The sequence below is a fragment of the Lissotriton helveticus genome, chromosome 5_1, assembly GCF_964261635.1.
Source record: "Lissotriton helveticus chromosome 5_1, aLisHel1.1, whole genome shotgun sequence".
Classification (NCBI taxonomy): Eukaryota; Metazoa; Chordata; class Amphibia; order Caudata; family Salamandridae; genus Lissotriton; species Lissotriton helveticus.
This window is the reverse complement of record NC_136065.1, coordinates 1730778777-1730800462: the sequence shown is the minus strand read 5'-3', so window position 1 is coordinate 1730800462 and position 21686 is coordinate 1730778777. Positions and strand designations below refer to the sequence as shown.

Here is a 21686-nt window from a genome sequence, read left to right as displayed (position 1 = left end):
GTCCTAACTATAACTACCTACTGGTGACCGCCAGTAGGTAATGTATATATATATAAATGTATATAAATGTTTCTCCTGTCGAGCTTGTAAATATGGCCAAAACATCACCCATTACAGCACTCCATTCTCCAACACGTTAATACCCATTCATGGCAATTACAATTGCCGGACGGAGTTCGCTGTGTACGTCCTGACATGCACCTGCGGTCTGCGCTATGCGGGCAGTACTGGCGCCCAGGTGCATGTCAGGATATTGCAGCACCTACGTGTCATTGTCAATCACGATGGGGCGTATCCAGTGGCGCGTCATTTTAACATCAGACATAACAGGTATCTGTCTTGTCTTACATATTATGTAATTGACGCTGTTGCCCCTCTCAGACGCGGTGGCGACCGCGATAAAATACTACGCAGATTGGAGACGCGGTATATAATCAAGCTTGACAGCAAACAACCCAATGGGTTGAATGCGACGGAGGATTTGCACAATTTTTCGTAGAATTGCTGTTCCATTGCATCCACACTACAATCAGGCCGCCATACCTCCATGTTGGAGGTTTCAGCAATTTTCACTGTGCACATTACAACGGAGTACATATGAGCAATCTACAAGATATATATTATGACATAAACAATAATGTACTCTAATATGGTGACTTGCAGTCCTACTACCGTTTTTAGATTGGTTGTTTATGTTTTCAAACAATGCGGTCTTGTAAATAGTATTTGGTTACTTTTTGGTGGTTATTTTACACTGTGAATATATAGGAGCACTTTTTTATTATTGTTAATAATTTTTTGTAAATAGGTCTTAATATTTATGCAGTATGAAATTTATAAATGTATACATTTTGATAAATATATAGGACTGTAGCTTATAGTCACGGTTGTACACTAAGGTGCATTTAGGGGCAATTCCTTTTCTGCACATAATCCAGCTGAGCTCTGTTTTAAGTTTCAACAGCACTGCGTCAGGCCTAGCATTTAAATTTTTTTATAATGTCAGTATATGTCTATACATTTGATTGGTCCAGTATATATTTAGCTTATTGAGTTATGAATTATGCATGTAGGCATATCATTTTAAATCAGTTAGTGGATCATTTTCTGCATTTAGGCAGCAAAGATATAAAAGTTTTATTAATGTATTCATACAGTAATATATATTTGTATCTACCCAACAGTGTTCACTGTGGTGGAATTGACATCAGCTGCATTATTTTTATTGCTATTGAGTTTAAATGTACTATTGCGACATTGTCCAACATCTGTGATTTTCATTATATACACAGTGGTGCACTGTTGCTTTAAATTACTTAATCCGGGCCACAGGTTGGATCATGTGATGCATGTGTGGGAGGTGTGGCCCACAGGTGGGGTCAGAACCAACAACATAAAAGAAAATCAAAAATACAAATGTGGTGTGTGAACAAGAGTACGTCAGTACTCGAAACGTTGCATTTTGAAGGCTTGTGAATAAAATTAACTTGCCTGGATATCGTGGGGTCCGCCTCTTCTTTCGCCGCGCAAGTGGAGGTCTAAAGATTTCTTGTGATATATATATATATATATATATACACAGTGTCCACTCCTGCCGCAAAGTAACACAGGTACCAACAAGAAGGGGGGTCTATTGAATCAGTATATATATATTTTACAGTTTCTTGGAAAGAAGTCTTTATTTGATACAATGGTGTCACATTTGGATTGTTTCGCTATACGAAATCCAAAACGATTCAAATTGATTTTACAAATATAGTATTAAAAAAATGCAGAAACTTACAGGTGCTGTAGCAAGAGTAAACCTTCAAATGAATCTCTACTTAGTTTTTGTAAATTGTTTTGCTTCAAAATTCTGTAATGAAAGAAAAAAGAGTGTTACTATGACCCATATTAATTCATTAGTCACTGTAGAACGGTACATGCCATTGTAATTTTGAGGGATACACTCACAGTTGCTGTGGCTCATCACAGGTAATAGTTACACTTCACAGTACTTTGTGCTCACATAATTATGATTTCAAACAATTTCATTTTAGATGCAAATGTTCCATATTAACTAACTATGTAGGAAACTGTTGCTCATTTAAAGACAAAGCATCTCGGACATCTTAGTCTATTCCTAGCATGCGAAAGACAAAGGTCAAATAGGTAAATTATTATTTTCAATCATGTTGACAAAGCAGGGGATTCTTACTCGTTCCCTGAGACTACAGGGCTATAAATCAAAACAAACAAAAAAAAGACAAGAGAGAAGCCACTCGCCTCTGCTTAGAAACTGGAAGAGGGCACAGGGATGGGTATCAGCTGACCGCATAATGTTGTGGGACCCCTGCCCCCCACCCTTTCTCTGTGGTTCACATGTGTCCCTGAGCCTGACTTGCTGTTTTTTTTGTTTCTGGTAGCCTCCCCTGGGTAAGGCAAGGGTCCAGGTGGTAGGGAATGTAGTCTGGAATGTGTGCATGGTCTCAGGACCTAGTTTTGTAAGATCGCAGAGGCTGACAAAAGCAGGACAACAGCACCAAATGCCAGTAAAATGCTGAGCACTAAGGTTAATGTCACAGCAAACTGGGTGGTTGATATGTGCTTCTAATGTGTGTTTGTGTAGGAGGCTGGCTTAGTATATGGTGCACGCTTATTTAAGTGATGCACCTTGCACTAATCCAGGCAAACTCTATGGTGATGGTGATTTTAGGGGTCTTTGATAACCATAGAAAGCTCTCAAAGTAGTAGCTGTGCAGAGCAGCCTTTAGGCTGATCTTGAAGTGTTAAGCAACTAGTTTTACCAGTTTAATCAAGTAGTGTAGGTTAAACGAAAAAGAACCACACTTCTACATTACACAACACTCACTAACACAACGCGGAGATATCAACACAAATACACAATAATACTTCAATTGCAATAGGGTAAGTAGTACAAAATACAGTGGTCGCCTGCGGAGACCAAAGTATATATTAAGAAAGTAGAATGCGAACTGCAGGAGAGGAAGGGACTTGGACCAGAAGATCCAGAGGAACTGGGGACACAAGGAACCATCCAAATAGGTACCCAGGAACCCCACAGAGGCTGTGGGTAGAGTGCAGTTTTGCAGAAGAAGGACCTTTACCAGAGGACCTAGAAGAATTCCCTTGGAGGATGGAAGGTTGGAGAGCCACCCCACCTGTGGATACGCCAGAGACCAGGTTACTTGTGCCAGGGAAGCCAAGTGCATGGGGGTGGTGGGGAGAGATAACAGAAACCTCCGTAGATGACCATGAAGACTTAGGGAAAGGTGTCTCTGGAGAAGATGGTGAAGAAGTCCGGTGGAATCAGAAGTAAAGAACCTGCAAGCAGAGGGGACAGATTCTACGCCACTCAGGAGTGACCAGTAGGCATAGAGAGGAATGCCCACTGATGCTGGATGGTTCAGAAGTGTTGACGATGACCTTGTCGCTGCTGCTGTGAGGACTAGGTGATGCTGAGGAAGATTATAAGCTGTGCACAACCTGTCCCACATCGGATATTGGTGACCAGGGCCCCAATGTCCGGCAGGAGCGCAAACAAACCTTGGTAGCTGTAACTGGTGTGGAGAACAAAGAAGGAGCAATGTTGGAACCAGCACGGTCTAAGGGCCTCACCCAAGCAGGAGAGTCAGAGCAGGCCCCAAGCAAGCAGGGGAGCACACTGAAGCAGTAGAAGACTCTCAGGAGGACCCACAGGTCGAAGTCACAGGAATTGCAAGAGGACCTTTAACAGCTCACCAAGAAGGAAGGCCCATGGTTCAGAGGATGCTGTACTTGACAGAAAGAAATAATGGAGGATGGAGCCTCTTATAGCTCGAGGATCTCTGGAGTGCATAGCCTACAAGCTTTGGCAACGGCAAGTCAATGGGGTGCACAGGAGTTCAGGCCCAGCGGTTCTGACAAGGGATACTGGCCTCCAAATTGCAGAGAGGACAGGTCAGGTATAGAGGGAGTTACAGAACCACTACCTGTGTTGCTGAGCCTTTGGAGGTGTGTGGGATGTCAGGAGCAGCAGACCGATCAGCTTCGTTGTGGTGCCTGCAGCTGCAGGGGAGTGACTCGTTCACTCCATGGGAGATTACTTTGTGTATCTTGATGTCCACAAGTCTGTTGAAGATCCTGGAAGAAGAACAGACACAGACAACATAAAAGACTTGCAGAGCAGCAAGGCCAGGAGCAGCAGGAGTCCAAGTGTCCAGACAGTCAAAGAGTGGCTTTGTTTAAGGCCTGAGTCTTGTCCCATGACGAATCTAAGGAACCAACCACAGGCAAGCCCTTAAGTACCTTAGGGAAAGGGTTGGAATGACTCAGGGGTCCCTCCCGGAGGAGAAGCTGGACAGAGGTGAGGATACTCCCATGTCATTTGTCCAATTATGTGAAAGAGTGAGAGCCAAGGTTTCCCTGACCTGGCTCAAACTGAAGCATTCAAGGAGGGCAACAAATGTGCCTTTCAAAGCAGTCTGGTGGCGCCCCCAATGTGAGGATCGATAATCATTGCGCCTGCATGGCCTACAACTTCCAGAATGCCCAGGGAGTGAAGGCGGAGCCGCGTCCATAAGGGGAAGCAACTCGCAAGTCGGGTCGTGCGTAATTTTGGATTCAATCCAGTCTACTCATCGGCACGTGTGCCTCTAACTCAGAGGCCCAGGGTGTGTGGAGGCGTCCAAGGCTGTAAACCGCTGTTCGTGCTCGTGGATTCCTTCAGAACAGTAGTCCGCACTTTCCGGCCTTTTTCTGACACTGCATTGGAGAAGAGAGGCGGCGATCTCTATCCAGTCTCCCCCTTCTGCCGTTACCGTCTTCTCTTATCGGGCGCTCCTGGCTCCGGAACCCCGTTCAAGTAAGAAGGGTTCGTCACTCATCCTACTGAAGAGCTTTCTGGTAGGAGCCACTCTGTTTTTAGAATGCTAGGTTAATGCGTTCGGCCCAGGAGCCGTTAACTCTCCTCCGCCTGGCAATCATTCACTGTTGCACGGAAGAGAGGTTCATTGGAATTTCGAGTCGCATGTTAACTCATTGGGAACCTTATACTTTGAGATCAAGTTTTTCTTTCCGTGACATTCTTAACACATACGTACTTGGGAGAGTTCCTGCTAGTCTTTTGTATATCTTTTAAACCCACAGGCTAGTGGGTGTTCCAAGGAAATTAGGATTCCTTATGACATTTGACTTGGACAGGGCAGCTCTCGGACCCTGTAATGTTTCCTGGAATATTCCAGCATTGACCTATTGCCCCACAGAGTAAACCCTTTTAGGCAGGGCTGTGTACTTATGAGATATTTTATTTTTCAAGGAAAGGAGCTCTGTACTTACCAAGCCTGTCTTTCCTATTTGTTTATGTCTATACCTATAATCCGTCAGTGCAGGTGTGTAGGGGCATCAGTGGAGGTGGTTTGGTTGTGTCAAAGGTGCATATGGTTGCCTAATGGTGACGTGCTCATTTCATCTTACCTAGTTCCGGTATGTAGTAATACTGTGTTGTCTGAAGGAAGACAGAGTCTGCTTGTGGGAATTCGCCCAAGGTACTTTGTCATACTAGCAAGACATTATGAGAGTAGTTTTGCATGCATTTGTGTAATTCATGTTGTGTTATTTGTATTTCAAATTCTACTCCCTCCTGTCCCCATCCTTTCCTTCCCTCACGTGATCATTTCAATACTCCGTGCAGTTATTGTGGGAGTTGGGGAGATCAAGGGGTGGACCCCTTAGTGCACTGCGCGAATCCTGATGAGTACCCGTCTTCGGACAGGATCGTTACACCCAACCCAGCCCAATACACTAAGTTCTGTCTGAGAGTTGGTCACACTTCCCTCCGGAAGGAAACCTATTGTTCTACCTTCCCCTGCTCGAGCTTGGCTCATCAGCAGGAGGCCAGAGTTGTGTCTTTGATCGGCAGCACCACTAGCTTGCTGTCAGACCCTGAAAGGCTGTTACCCGTAGTGCAGGGGGTACCCCAAGGGAGCCCCCGTACATGGGATCATACTTCCAACACTGTAATTGGTGTTGGCAGTATGATTCCAACATGTCTGATAAAAAACATGGCCAGGTTCAGTGTAGCCACTATATAGTTAGACATCTCGTAATGACTGATGTTCTATATATATATTTATTCACTGAAAAAACCATAGGTTTTACACCAGTTATAGTTAGCTGGAAATTTTACTCGCATAAAACCATTGAAATTCCCACGTTATAGTTAGTTGGACTCACTATAACTTGCGCGTGCAATGCACTGCTGATGACGTCACATATTACATCACTCATGACATGGTCAGTGACATCACTGATGACACCATCCAGTGAATGTGTGTCTTTCTGAAAAATAAATATGAGTTATATATGTATATGTAAAAGTTGATGGAAGAATAAATGTTTAACAAAGTGTTTACATGTTTTTTTTTAATTGATTGGTTAACTGGCTTATTAAGTGTATCTTAGTGAATACATATATTAGTGAGTAATGTTTAAATATTTAAATATATGTATTAGTGTTTCACTTTGTGTATAAGTGGCAGCATGGGTTGGTGAGTAGCGACATGTGTATGTATATGGGTTATTACATGTTTTTCTTAGTATCAGTATGAGTGTTTGTATGGTTTGGTGGGGGTATTACCTAGCACATAGATGCATGAATGACTGACTCTCTCTTTGTATGTGTTTTAAAGACAGCATATGTGCAGGACTGTATGGGTGGATGCGTGTGTATATGTGTGTGTTAGTGAGTGAATGAGTGTCTCACTAGTGTCTTTATCAGTAACTACATATGTATTAATCTAGTATATGTGAATATTGATGTATATAAGTGAGTATATGTGAGAGTAAGAGATTGTAAGAGTTCCTGTTTAAATTAGTATGTGTTTCTATAAGTGATTGTTTAAGAGAGTAAGTATGTGTATGTTTCTTTATAAGTAAAGTGGTAGTGTGTGTATAGCTGTATAGGCAAATAAATGGATGTTTAATAGTTTATTTGCATGTGTGAGTATGTGTCAGAGTATGTTTTAAATGACTGTCTGTGTGTAACAGGATGTATAGGTGTATCACTACATATGATGAGTGAGTATATGTATGAGTGACTATATAGAACTGTTGGTGAATAAGTGGATGTGTATATAGATGGTGGAATTATTGAATTGGTTGTTGTTACTGGTATGGGTATCTCCATTTTTTTTTTAATTTTAGTTTCTATTATTGAATATTTGTTTCAAGGGTTACATTACAGTGAAAGGAGGTCTGTCACTCTGTCACAGGGATGGTGTCATCAGTGATGTCATGAGTGATGTCACTGACCATGTCATGAGTGATGTAATATGTGACGTCATCAGCAGTGCATTGCACGCGCAAGTTATAGCGAGTCCAACTAACTATAACGTGGGAATTTCAAAAGTTTTATGCAAGTAAAATTTCCAGCTAACTATAACTGGTGTAAAACCTATGGTTTTTTCAGTGAATTTAATAGGTTTTTTAAATGCTAATTCCTAACTAAAACTGGTGTGAAATCTATGGTTTTTTCAGTGAATTTCAATGGTTTTTTAATAGCAAATCTTTATAGGTATAGAAAGTGAAAAATTTTAAAACAATTTTTTTTTTTTTTTTAACCCGGGGGCGCTCCCGGGGCGCATACCGGTGAACGCACGGGTAAGCGCAATATTACGGCGCGCCCCGGGGCGCGCCCCGGGGCGCGGACCGGGGAGCGTCCCGGGAGCGCTATTGCCGCGAACGAAAACAACATCATGACGTATCGCGTACACGCGTGATGCGTCATATGACGCACAGCGTAATCGCAACCGAAAGCAGGCGATCGCGTACGATCGCGAAACGTTCTGATGCGCTTACGCTACGCACCCGCGGGCGCGCCCCGGAGCGCGACTACGGGCGCGTAGCGTAAGCGCGTCGCGTCATGTGACTTGAAAATAACACTTTCTATTGGTGCAGAACAGTTTTGGTTTCTAAATGAGTAATGCCTGGGTCTTGTGACCAGCCTGGGTCTTGTGACCTGAAAATAACACTTTCTATTGGTGCAGAACAGTTTTGGTTTCCAAATGAGTAAAGCCTTGGTCTTGTGACCTGAAAATAACACTTCTGATGGTTCAGCACAGTTTTCTTTTCCAAATGATAAAAAACCCCACCTTTCTTCCTTACTCTGACTTTGTCCTTTGACTGAGGAAGACCTGTTTCATCTACAGAGACAATTCTTTTGTACTTTGAAATGGCTACTGTAGCAGCAACAGCTGGAGCATCTGCACCACCACCACCACCACAACCACCAAGAGGACCACCACAACAATACATTGGTGGTGAAGAAGAGAAGGAGGAGGAAGAGGAAGAGGAGGAGGGGAGCAGATGGCTGCCTGAACAAAATACCCCATACAAGCCAAAAGAACACATTGTATGGGAGTTTTTTTCACTTCCAGAGTGCAAGAAAAAAGTTAATGCGGCCAAGGTAACATGTCGAATCTGTGGTGCAGAACTCTCAAGGGGCAATCCAGATAAAAAATATTCATTTGGTAATAATACCATGATTCGGCATATGACCCGGAAGCATCCTGCTAACTATTCTCGTGCAGAGATCAGGGAACTGGCCAGTCACCTCCCCCAGTGTTCAAGGACCAGCTCCAAAAGAAAGCAACCCACTCAATCGGGACCAGAAACATCAGAGGTGATGCCTTGTATCCAGGAACGATTTGGTGATTTTAAAGTCACTTGTACTGGATGTGGCAAGCTTATGGCCTATGGGGAAAAGAGTGTAAAGCTCATCGTCATTGCTGGTGACAATCACGATTGCCCCAAAAAAAGAAGTAATTTTTTCCGTTTTTTTGTTTTTTGCTCCAGTTGAGCCATTTTCAATTCCCTTTCTCTTTGTTTCTTCCCATAAAAAATACAAAAAAATATAAAACTGTTTTGAAAAGCCCAAAAAAGTACAAAATGTTCAAAAAATAATTAAAAAAATATAAAACAACAAAAAGAAGAAAAAAAACAGTTCTTTTTAGAACTACCTTTCATATATAAAATTAAACCTATATTTTTAAAGGATCTCAGTCAATTTTTTGTCCTTAGGGTACGCGTACCGGGACGCGCCCCCCAAAAAAAAGAAAAAAAAAATTTATGAAGCAGTTAGCATGAGAGAAGAACACAAAGAGAGTTATGTTAAGAGAAAAAGAGCTACAGGATGAACACAGAGGGATTGTTTATTACATAGTAAAAAATAGAGAAGGTGTAATTGGATGAAAGTGAGAAAAGTAAAATGACTAAAGGAGCAAAAGAAAGGAAGAGAGAGGAAGAACACTAAAGTAGAGATAGTGGGAGAATGTGACTGGCTGTTAAAAGAAAAAGAAAGGACAGTAAAAAATGGGGCATGAAGGGTAGTGGCGGAGCCGGGATAAATGAAGAACGATGAGGGAAAGTGAGAAAAGACCAGGTAGTATAAGTAAAGAGGGTTGAAAGAGGGGGAAAAATTTAATTAGGATAAGACATGGGGAGTGAGAAAGAGAAAGGACAAAGAGAGTAAAGGAAACAGTACCTGAATGGGCTTGAGTGAAACAGCAAAGAAAGATAAGTAATGCAGTGTGTGTGACTTATAGGGAGTCAGTGGCTGAAGGTCGGGGTGTGGGTGTGTAAGGTGTGTCTGTGGGTGTGGCTGTGTGGGGTATTTCGGTGTGGGTGGAGGTGAGGGTGTGTGAAATATGTGTGAGGAGTGTATGAGTGTGGGGTGTATATGTGTTCGATGTATGTGTGTGTATGGAATGTGTGTGTGTGTTTGAGGTGTGTGTGTGGGAGGATTTTTTGTGCGTATGAGGTGTGTGTGTGGTGTGTGTGTGTGGGGTGTATGTTAGAAATGTGTGTATGTGTTGGGATGGGGATGACGTGTATGTGTAGGAGTAAGGTAAATAATTAAGAAAAAGAGAATGAGTGAAGAAGCAAAGGAAGGGAAGAATAGGGATTGAAAGAAGTTGAATATGAGAGGGAAAATAGGGAAAGGGGAGTAAACATGTAGAATAAGAATAAGTAAGGGAAGCAGAGTAAAGACACAGGAGTGAGGTTGATTGAGAAAATGTTAGTGAGCTTAAAGCAAAGGGTGATGACAAACTACATTTTTTTAGTCATACTTACCATATAATAAATGTAACTTTAATTAATTTTTTTTACTACAGTTTGTATCTGTGAAAGAGAGAAGAAAAAATAAGTTATAATTAATGAAATGTGTATTTTAAATTAAAAGATACAAATGAAGAGGTTAAAAATCATAACACTCTATTTAGAAATAAAGTAAGAGTGAAGGACACAGAAAGGGAAATAAAGTAAGGTAGAAGGACAAAAAGAGAGAAAAAGAAATACAAGGAGAGCAAATTAAAAAGAGTAAGGCATATAGATTCACTGACAAAGAGAGAGAGAAGAACAGAGAAATGAACTGAAGGTAAGAAAGATACTAAAACAATGTGAGTTAGCAAAACTAAATCAGGAAACAGAAGTAAGTAAAAAGATAATGACTGAGACAGAAAACAGTCTAATTAAGGATGCATTCAGAAGAATGAGGAATAGAAGATAACTGAGAGTAAGTGAAGAACAGTCATAGAGTGAAAGGATGAAGGGAAAGAGGATAATATACAACGATTGAGGGAAATGGACTGAGGAGGTTAGTAGGCAGACACACTAGAGAAAAACTGAGTGAGGTGGAGTACAATGAGTGAGAAAAGGAAATGAGTAAGAGAGCAAAAAAAGGAAAGAGAGGAGAAGACGACTAAAACAGTGGTACTGAAAGAAAATAATTTGGTGATGAAAGTAAAGAGAATGACATTGAAAGAAAGGAAATGAGGGATAGTAATGGAACCAGAGTAAAAGAAATGGGATGAAAAACGATGAGAGAGGAGCAGTGAAGTTATTGTAAAAGAAGTGATAGAAGGTAGATAAACACAACTAAACATAACACAAGGAGAGTGAGGCACTGAGGACATAGAAGTAGTGAACGAAAAATAGAGAGAAGAGGTCAAAAGTAAGGAGCAAACAAAGATAAGCGAGGGAGAGTGGGTGATTTATAGTGATAGAGTGCAATAATACTCCTGAGTGAGTAAACAGGAATTACTAAAAGAGCAAAGGAGGAAAATACAGAAAAGGGAAGTAAAGCAGAGAGACTGAAAGCTGAGACTGAAAGCTGAAAAGTTATGCAAGGGAGAGAGGGGATGCACACAGTTGAAATGAGAATGAGGGGTCGTCAAAGAAGTGGAGTAAAGGAACGGGGGTTACAGAGACAGAGAGAAAGACATTATAAGTGAGTAAAAAGAGCTGAAAGAGGATGGAAAAAGGAAAGTGAGTGTCAGAGAATGGGAATACAATTTAATTTACACAATCCAAAGTATAAAATAACTTGTACAACATGTTACATAGTTTATTTTTGCTGTTCTCAGAATATATTGAATTTCACTTAAAACAGTGAGTTCAAATTACTCATCATATGACAGCGGGAAAAAAACACAATCTAAAAGATTGTGTTTTAAAAAAAATACTTAGATACTGACAAATGACAAATGTACGCTAATCTTTGATTGACTTACTTTTCCTTGAGGCCAAATACTGTATAATGGAGGTCCTTTTCTCGTTGCAAAGTACTTTGCTGTTCACTTTAAAATCCATTTCATCTACTTTCTACAAGAAAAGCTCCAAAAACATCTGAAATATTTTCAATATTTTCATATACTCCTTTTTTCAGTCATGACTCTTTACTCATTCCTGCACCTTTCCATTTGGCCAAATAGTGTCAGATGTATGAGTATATTTTCAAATTAATTCTAAGGCACTCTGAAATGACCTTTTCCCAACGTTCTGAAAGAAAGGCTCTACAACATTTTCACAATATTTAGGTATTTGTAAAACCATCTCTGACTCAGTCATGTTCATCATTTTGTATAATACTAATATCACTTACTATGAGATCCACTTACAGTACCTATATGACAAGTCAATTTCTTACATTGCCTGGATCACTTTTACTCAGAATATATTTTTAAACAGCAAAATAACCTTTATTAATAGCTCCCGTCTTTATAGGCCAATTACTTTTACCTAAATTTTGGCTGTAAAAACACTAGGGATGAATTTATAAAGGCAAACGTTGTTTGAAAGTCAAATGAGTGTCGTTACATTGGATCCAACCTTTAGAAGTTTTTAAATAGCATGTGTAATGCCCTGATGTTGTAGAAGGACCGTCATGAAAAATAATAGCTACAGTTGCAAAGCTTCTTCCTGATATCGATAACTGAGAAGCCACGAAATTTTTAATAGAAGTTGTCAATTTAGTTCCATCAGGTCTACATCGTTGGAACATTAAAATGACATAGTGACCATAACTTTGAAGAAATAATGTGGACAGCATTATAGACTTACATTGGGTACACACCATATTGTGTTCCGCTGCTTTAACTAGATTATTAAAAGGCACTGATTTGCAGTCTGGTAAAGTCAAATATATAAATCTTTCAGAGTCTATTCTAGTAGTACTTGATGAAGCACAGTTATCACAGTCATGTTGCCATTGATAAGAAAGGTTAAAAAGATTTTTTATATCTACTCCTTCATCTTCCAATACATCAAACATATACATTAAAAATTCCTGACAATCCTGCTGAATTATCTGTGAAAATTGATTTTGACCTGAACATATGTCTAGAAGATTTCTAATTTCTGAAACACTTTCTATTTTTGCTCTATCACTACTACATTTCTCTAACACAGAATTCAATAAACAGCACAATGTTTGTTCCCGATTTTCGACAATCTGTTTTTGTAAATTTAGAAGAAAAAAACCAACATTAACTACTACATTAGCATAGCAGTTGACACCAGAACTGTTTTCAAACTGAAATCCAACAACATGTTCAACAGAATCCTTTTTCTTTCTCTTTACAATTACACTTTTATCTACTTTTTGCCTTTTTGCTAATACCTCACTGCAATTAATCTCATTTCTTCTTTTTCGGCCTACCACACGTTTTTCAAACAGAGGATATTGAGGCAAATGTGGAGCATACTCTCTTCTTAACCTATTGTATTCTTTAACACAATCTAGATCAGCACAAATCTTTGTTTCATCACACTCAATCAAGTACAATCCTGATAAAGTTCTGACTCGTGATAATGCCACATATGCCATACCCTCTTTAAACACAGAACTTCCAATGTTCACCAAAGCACTATCTACACTTAAACCTTGAGATTTATGAATTGTCACTGCATATGCCAAACAAATAGGAAACTGTTTTCGGCGAACATATAAGTCTTTCACGAGCAAAAATCTAGCTGAACAACGACAAATTTGTTCTATTTCATCAATGCCATCAAATTTAATTTTTTAAATTTCAATTTCATCTCTATTTTTGTAATTCACAAAACCAACAACATGACCCATTGCTCCATTTACCAGACCTCTTTCAACATTTAAATTCCTTCTCAAAATGATACGACAATTCAAACACACATTCAGAGTCTTTTCAAAACCAGCAGTTTTAGATATAGTCTTCTCTAATGAATCCAATTTTGATTTCAAATTTTCAGACAAAACAATTGTTGCTCCCATAAGCTCTATTTTATCTGTAGCTTCCAGTTTCACTATCTCTTCATTTTCTAAATTTAACATTTTGCTGTTGAACATGGAACATTCTTTCAGAGTTGGCATCAAACATATGCCAGATTTCTTCTCATTAATTTTCTTAAAAATATTCTCTGGAAGAATGTTTTCATTTGGGTACAAATTTGAAATTAACCGTCCATGTAAAGCTTCTTTCCCTTTCTGACTTATTTTTCCGACTCTTACATCTTGTAAAATATTTTTATAATCTTCATCCTTTGCCTGCCGCATATTTTGAAGCAGTTCTGCATATTTGAAGTTTAACCATATATTAACGTTTCCAATGCTTCCTCGGCACTTCCTGGTATCTTCATGCGTGAGCATTTTGAACACAGGTTGTCCTTTCACTGGAGTCAACTGCAGAAGATCTCCAAAAACAATAATATGTTTTCCTCCAAATAAAACATCATAGTCTGTTCTAAGAATTTCTTGCATTCTCAAATGCACAAAAGCAAGCATTATATTTGACACCATGCTTACTTCATCAATGATAAGAAGTTTCATTTTCTTCAGGACTCTCGAAACTTCGGAACACGCATCTCCAGATAGCTTGTGATAATGCAATTTGTTATCATGCTCCACTGGCAGCATCAGTAAACGATGTAAAGTAATCCCTTTAATATTATGTGCTGCCAGCCCAGTTGGAGCGGAAACAACACAAGACAGCGGTGATTCAGTCCTTTTCTGCAGATAAGATGCAATTGCTTTAATCAGTAAACGTTTTCCAGTTCCCGCTTCTCCACTCACATACAGTCGGACAGGCTTAAATTATGTACATGAGCACTCTTTCTTCTCATGACTCAATCCATGTTCAACCTGTTCTGTGACTTCATCATATATCTGTTTCTGCTCAAGGTTTAATTTTTTCACCAAATCTTCTAAATTAATTACATCCTCTTGAGCTTGCTCCATAGCTCTTTCCACCTCATCCATGGCAGTGGCAGCTTCATTTTGGATAATTGGTCCTCCTAGTGGATCCTGACTCAATGAAGCAGAACTCTGACTGCCTTGAGAACTGTCTCTCGCAATCTCTGCAGCAATTGTTGCTTCTTGCTCTATTTCTTCATTCAACATTTGCAGATCATTTGGAAAAAGAGGACATTCTATGGTATCCTTCGTTGCATTAAAAGAGTCTTCATAACAGAGAAAATCTCCAAGTAGTTCCTCTTCTTCACGCCATGGTTTAAAGAGTTGCAAAAGAGCCAAATAATAAAATTCTCTTTTATCTGGATTATCACAACTCAATTTTCGATGATTAATCAAATGACCTTTTTTCTGTTTCACTAGACATCCTTCACATCCAATGACAGCATATATTCCATTATTGATATATTCTCTGATGTTCCTCTTATAAATATATCTTTGCAGAACTTCATATAGACAAGCGTTCTCAAGATGAGGACTTCTATTTGGATAGTATGTATCCAACATGTTTGTCTTCAAAATATCTGTACTTTCTGGTTCTTTCTCCGCCAAATACTCTATCTCTTGTACAGATTTCAAAACTCGATTTCGTGTTGCAGCAAGACCTAGACTCACCCAAATGATGGTTCTAGATTTGGCATAGAGACTTGCTGACGACAATCGATCAGAACATTCATATGCTCCAATTTCTCGATGCGACAACATCTTCAGACTGTAACTGTATAATTTCTTGCTTAGACTCTTTTCATGTGAAATGTCCTCCCACATTTCCTTCAGTTCTGTCTTTTCTTTTTTTGTGATGTAAGATGTCACATATCGAGCCACAGCAATAGAGTTGTCAGCAACGAACTGAATATCCATGTTAGCATTCCACATGGACAAAATCACTGGGTTGTAGTGGTTGATGTACTTGGACTCTTCGTTTCTTTTTAAATTGTATGTATTTTTTGGTGATTTCCTCGTCACAGTATGTTGTGGTCGTGGAAAGCCGAAACGTTATTTTGTGTAGAACTTGTCCTTGTTTCTGAATTTTCGACGACAGTACTTTCCACAACGATGGGATTGAAAGCGTAAAACTTGTTGCCTTAAACTGTTTTCCTCTGTAGTTTTCGGAACAGCACATGTTGAATACTCTTCAATGAAACTCATCACTGTTTCATCCGAATCTGTTCCAAATTTGGGTGCATCTTTAATCCACAACAACATATGTATGTGAGGAGCACCTCTCGCTTGATACTCCTTTCTCCAAAAGAAATCCAAAACCTCTCCTAGGGGAGGATTTTTTTTGTTGGTAATAAAAGACATCATAGCTTCAAATCTATGATTGAAATATCTGCATACATTCACTGGATCCAAAGAACACAGTTCTCTAGGTGTTTTGAATTCTATATTTTGTATATTTGCATTTGCCTCTCGTAGAAATTGAAGTAAGTCGTCCCATGCATACATGGCACAGCTAAGAGTGAGGAACCATGTAGGAGTTCCTAAGTTTCTTAGCATACATTTCAATTCCCCATGACGACGGTACCAATACTAATTTGTACCACGCTGACATGCCATGAGATTGATTAGATGAGATTCCAAAATATTATCTTGCAGATTCACTTTCTCCATAAAGTCCCTCGCCGAAACATTTTGCAAATGTGCTCCACTTTTCAGTATATGGTTTACTGCATAAGAAAGCCCAGACAAGTCACTTTCATACAGTAGATGAAACAAATAGGGAATGCATTGACGAAACCTTGGATCTTCAGCATATAATCTTACAGTTCGATATTCAGATGCAGGAATTGGAAGTGGACGATTGTCATATCGTCCACCTCGACCTGTGGGAAATAGCTGTGGAAAACAACGAGCTTCCAAACTTTCTTCCCATACACTAATGGGACTTCCTTTTGCTGCTTTCATTTGAAACAATTCAATTGCATTCCCCATTACTTCTTTTGAATGCAAAGGATGAACAGTATAATGTTCATATATTTCTTCACTTCTAGACACATCAACTTTTTCAATTTGCCCGCCTGAACAATCACTGTCTTCATCTGCAGCTGTTTCCTCTGCTCCAACACATACATCTTTGTAGTACTCATTGTTTTTGACTAAATACAACGTTGCCTTTTTGACTTTCCTAACATCCACTAAATCTTGCCAGATTTTCTTACTCTTTGTCGGAACCCCATTAACTAGAATAACTAAAGGTTCCTCTTCTAATTTTTCTATACCAATTGTATCAATATTTTTTTTAAATCAAGAGGCAAATAAACAACTCTTCCCTTTAATCCTCTCTGCAAATCTGTAGGAGGCAATTTCCCTATCTTAGGCTCCATGCGAACAATTGCCTGAAAAGGGTGGACACATTGAATCAAAATAGACTCATATGTATTTAAATCCATCAATTCACGGGGAATGTCTACCAACTCCAGATTATTATGAACAGCTCTAGCAGGCATTCTGTTTTCATTTAATTTATCATAAATATATTTACAAATACGCTGATCAGAACTCAAATCAAAACAATTCTCCACCCACAAATAAGTTGCAAAATCCTTCCACTCATAATTATTCATCTTTTCACTTTTTACGTATAAATTAACTAATCTAGTTTGAAGCTTAAAATGACTTCGTCGACAACACACACAAGTAAAATTCGGCCTTTCACTTGATTTCACCTTAAACCTGGTAATTTCCTGCTCAAACTTTTCTGTACTTGAAATCTGTGCATTGTCTTCCACATTACCTTGAATTGCTGTGTCAATTTCTACACTATCCTCTTTTTCACCAAAATAACAAATTTTCAATTTCTTCACAAATCTTCTTCACATCTAATTCAGTTCCATGCAAAAGAGCACTGTTTAATTGTTTAAGCTTAAGTGCTGGACTTTTTGTATAATACAACATTCTCACTAATTTCCTCATTTTTGTATGATGCACTGCTAACATCTTAAAATGATGAAAAACACTCTGACAGACTTTTCTAGAAAGACAAGCCAGTGAATGGCCTTGCAAACCTGTCTTTTCTCTCACTCTGCAAGGATCTAAGTCTTGCAACAACTTCTGCTTTAGACTTTTCTTACTATATGTACGTAAGAAATTACAAAACAAATCAATTGATTCCTGTCGCACACTACAAATACGACTACACTTCCAAGTGTACACTGGACCCTTAGTACGTTTCCCTAAAACTTCATCAGTTAACACCTCTTCTGGTTCTCTAGGCACAAGTTTCTCTTTTTCAATCGGACAACCGTCTTTCACTTCATACGCTCGACCACTGGTGTCAACTGAATGCACTAAATCATTCTCCTGGAAGTAAATACCGATTCGGTAAATTCTGAAAGTCCGATACCGACTTTTGACAAATCGGTAAAAAATACCGATTTTTTACCTACATCTCATTTACCGATTTTTTAATACCGAATCGGTAAAATTCGGTATTTAAGAATCGGTAATTTCTGATTACCTACATCTGACCCCTATGTTCTCTTACCAGGAGCTTGGTTCCTGTTTTTTGAAGTATTTGTTGTGGAAGAGTGCTGTAATTCCGTTGCTGTTTTTGTTTTTTGGCGGTTATGTTGTTTTCTTCTCCTTTCCCTTGAGGGCATCTTTGCTTACTCTTCAAACCTTGATTTCAATCTGTGTTAAAAAAATAGCACATTATAGACCACTATTACCAAACAACAAAGCAATGACAAAAAGCAAACAATCTATTCAGGGTTACAGATCAGGTGAGGATTCTCCAGGGGTGCACAAAAGGTGAGGCCTGTATTGAAGAGTATAGTGGAAGACAGCTCTGTCCACAGGTACAAAGAAGATGAGACCTGTGTCTAAGAGTCCAGTACGGGATAGACTTCATGAAGTCTAGTCCACTGCACTCTTATACACAGGCTTCACCACCTATGCTTCCCGGGAAAGGCCTCTCTCCCACTACAGTCTTGATCATAAACGTCACCTCCTCTGTCCCTTTGCACATGTCTCACCTCATCTGCACAATCTACTTCCTAATCTCAGGTAACACAGGTGACATAATTGTGAAAAGGTCAAATTTTTTTATGTAATCATGCACACACTATTTATTCTTTATCAAAAATGTAGCATTCATTGATTAGTCCCAAAATCGATTTTTCAATAACATTTTAGAAACACAGTGCAGGTCCTACTATTTAAACTTTCTCAAAACTCATTCATTTGCAGCAAAAATATTTTAGTAGTGTAATGAAAAGCTTATACATATGACCTTTTCATTGTTTTTCAAATGTTATTCTAAAAAAAAATTATACGGCCTAAGCATGAATACTCATGTGATGAAGCCTGTCCAGGGAAGCACAAAACGTGAGGCTTGTGTCCAAGAGTGCAGTGGACAGGACTAAACTGGAGTAGTGTGCAAGAAAAAAATAAGCCTCATTTATAAAGCCCTGCGTCAGTTTTGAGCTACTGATGCGTCACTTTTTGTGACGCATTGGCGGCATAAAACATGTGCCTTGTTGCGCCATATTTAAAAAATGACGCATGTAGGTAGATGCGTCATTTTTTAAACCTTTTGCACCACATTATACCTCTGTCAAGTGTAATGTACAGAGAGGGGTCATTACTCCGCAAAAAGCCTCGTAATAATGACACAGTGAAATCTATGAGATTTCACTGCGTCACTTTTACGACACTGTTACGTCAAAATCTTCCACCTGCCTCACAGCAGGGATAAGACTGAAGCAAACGCTTTCACATGGGGCTTTCCCCATGTGATACGATTCTCACACCTAAGCAGGAGTGCAGATGAGATGAAGACTGTCCAGGGGAGCACAAAACGTGAGGCTTGTGTCCAAGAGTGCAGTGGACAGGACTAAACTGGAGTAGTGTGCAAGAAAAAGATGAGCCTCATTTATAAAGCCATGCGTCAGTTTTGCGCTACTGATGCGTCACTTTTTGTGACGCATTGGCGGCATAAAACATGTGCCTTGTTGCACCATATTTAAAAAGTGACGCATGTAGGTAGATGCGTCATTTTTTAAACCTTTTGCACCACATTATACCTCTGTCAAGTGTAATGTACACAGAGGGGTAATTTTTCCGCAAAAAGCCTCGTAATAATGATGCAGTGAAATCTATGAGATTTCACTGCGTCACTTTTAGGACACTGTTACAACAAAATCTTGCACCTGCCTCACAGCAGGGAGAAGACTGAGGCAAACACTTTCACATGGAGCTTTCCCCATGTGATAGGATTCTGACACCTAAGCAGGAGTGCAGATGAGATGAAGACTGTCCAGGGGAGCACAAAAGGTGAGGCTTGTGTCCAAGAGTGCAGTGGACAGGACTAAACTGGAGTAGTGTGCAAAAAAAAAAAAACTCATTTATGAGGCCCTGCGTCAGTTTTGCACTGCTGATGCGTCACTTTTTGTGACGCATCGGCGGCATAAAACATTACCTTTTTGCGCCATATTTAAAAAGTGACGCATGTGATAGATGCGTCACTTTTTAAACCTCTGCGCCACATTATACTCAAAAATGTAAAAGCCATTCATTTTCCCCCAAATCGTTTTTGACATCACATTTAGGAAACACAGCACAGGTCCTATGTACAAGCGTTCCATGTCATTACTGAAAGCTCACTATTTTACAAAATACAATTCCTCTATGCAAACAAACTCAATATGCTTCCTACACTGAGTTAACACAGGTAACATCATTGTAAAGAGTCAAATTGACGCCTGTGTCTAAGAGTGCAGTCGGGGGATAGGCTTCATGAAGCCTAGTCCACTGCACTCTTAGACACAAGCCTCACCACCTACGCTCCCCAGGAAAGCCCAAACATGTACCTTTTTGCACCATATTTAAAAAGTGACGCATGTAGGTAGATGCGTCACTTTTTAAACCTCTGCACCACATTATACTCAAAAATGTAAAAGCCATTCATTTTCCCCAAAATCGTTTTTGACATCACATTTAGGAAACACAGCACAGGTCCTATGTACAAGCATTCCATGTCATTACTGAAACCTCACTATTTTACAAAATACAATTCCTCTATGCAAACAAACTCAATATGCTTCCTACACTGAGTTAACACAGGTAACATCATTGTAAAGAGTCAAATTTATTTCTTTAAACATGCACACATTCTTTATTCCTTTTAAAAAATGTAAAAGCCATTCATTTTTCCCAAAATCGTTTTTGACATCACATTTAAGAAACACAGCACAGGTCCTATGTACAAGCATTCCATGTCACTACTAAAACTTCACAATTTTACAAAATACAATTCCTCTATGCAGTAAAAACTTTTTACCAAGCATTATCAAAAAGCATGACACAAAGCAACATTAAAAAAACACAATTTGCTTCCAAATCTTCTCCATAGAGTATACAAGTCTCTATGTATATTAAATGAATCATAACTCACCTTTACAAATGCTCTAGGAGATTCACAACAGTGTCAGATACACACACCAATATTTCTTTAGCAGAACAAAAGGTATGTTCTCCAGGCACTGCAACCATTAATGGCACAGAAAACCTCTGTTTCTACACACATATTGCTCATGGTAACCAATCAAAATTCTTCCGTCTGTATTTTCAAACCAACACCCTTCCCCCCTCAGCCCTTTCTACCTGTTACCATAGCAACTCCCTCCTCACTTAGCTCTCAGGTTTAAAGGTTTATTCTACAATGTTGCAAATCACCTCAGCAAGGATGTTTGACCTGCGAATACACCAGCTTATCTGGTGCAATGTTTCTTTAAATGACTTTTTTTAACCATTCAAATTACTTCTTACACAGAACACAACCATGCACCCTAACTTTCAGTTTTCAACTATCTCAATCTACTAATCATTGCTTGTGATTCAAGAGCACTGAAACTCCACAGGTTTTTTTTTGCAAACTCCTACTGTTCCAACTGCCATTTTATTCCTACACTTCATCTGACTGCACCAGAACCTCCTCTACCATGTATTCTGTCTGGATTATTGGACATAGCTATATCCACTGGGCTCAAGGGTATGCAGCTACCAGAAATTTTCACAACCTTGATTTACCAAATGTGAACATTAAATGGATTGGCCAGAGAGGATTGAGATGTCACCAATTGATACCATTGGTGAAAACCTTTTTGCATTTGCCACACCCTAACCTCATAATTCTGCACTG

General features: G+C 39.3%; 1 protein-coding gene across 7 annotated transcripts in view; it reads right to left on the bottom strand.

Moving 5' to 3' along the window:
* Nucleotides 1–21686, bottom strand: part of LOC144753804 (uncharacterized) — a 2685544-nt gene that overhangs the window by 2474202 nt on the left and 189656 nt on the right. For all 7 annotated transcript variants that reach the window (XR_013594537.1, XR_013594539.1, XM_078641375.1 and 4 more), the window contains one exon: nt 1784–1855. Coding sequence is in view for 3 of the 7 variants with exons in the window: in XM_078641375.1 (XP_078497501.1) it covers nt 1784–1855 (72 nt within the window). In the remaining 4 variants the exon portion in view is untranslated. The remainder of the gene's footprint in view (nt 1–1783; nt 1856–21686) is intronic.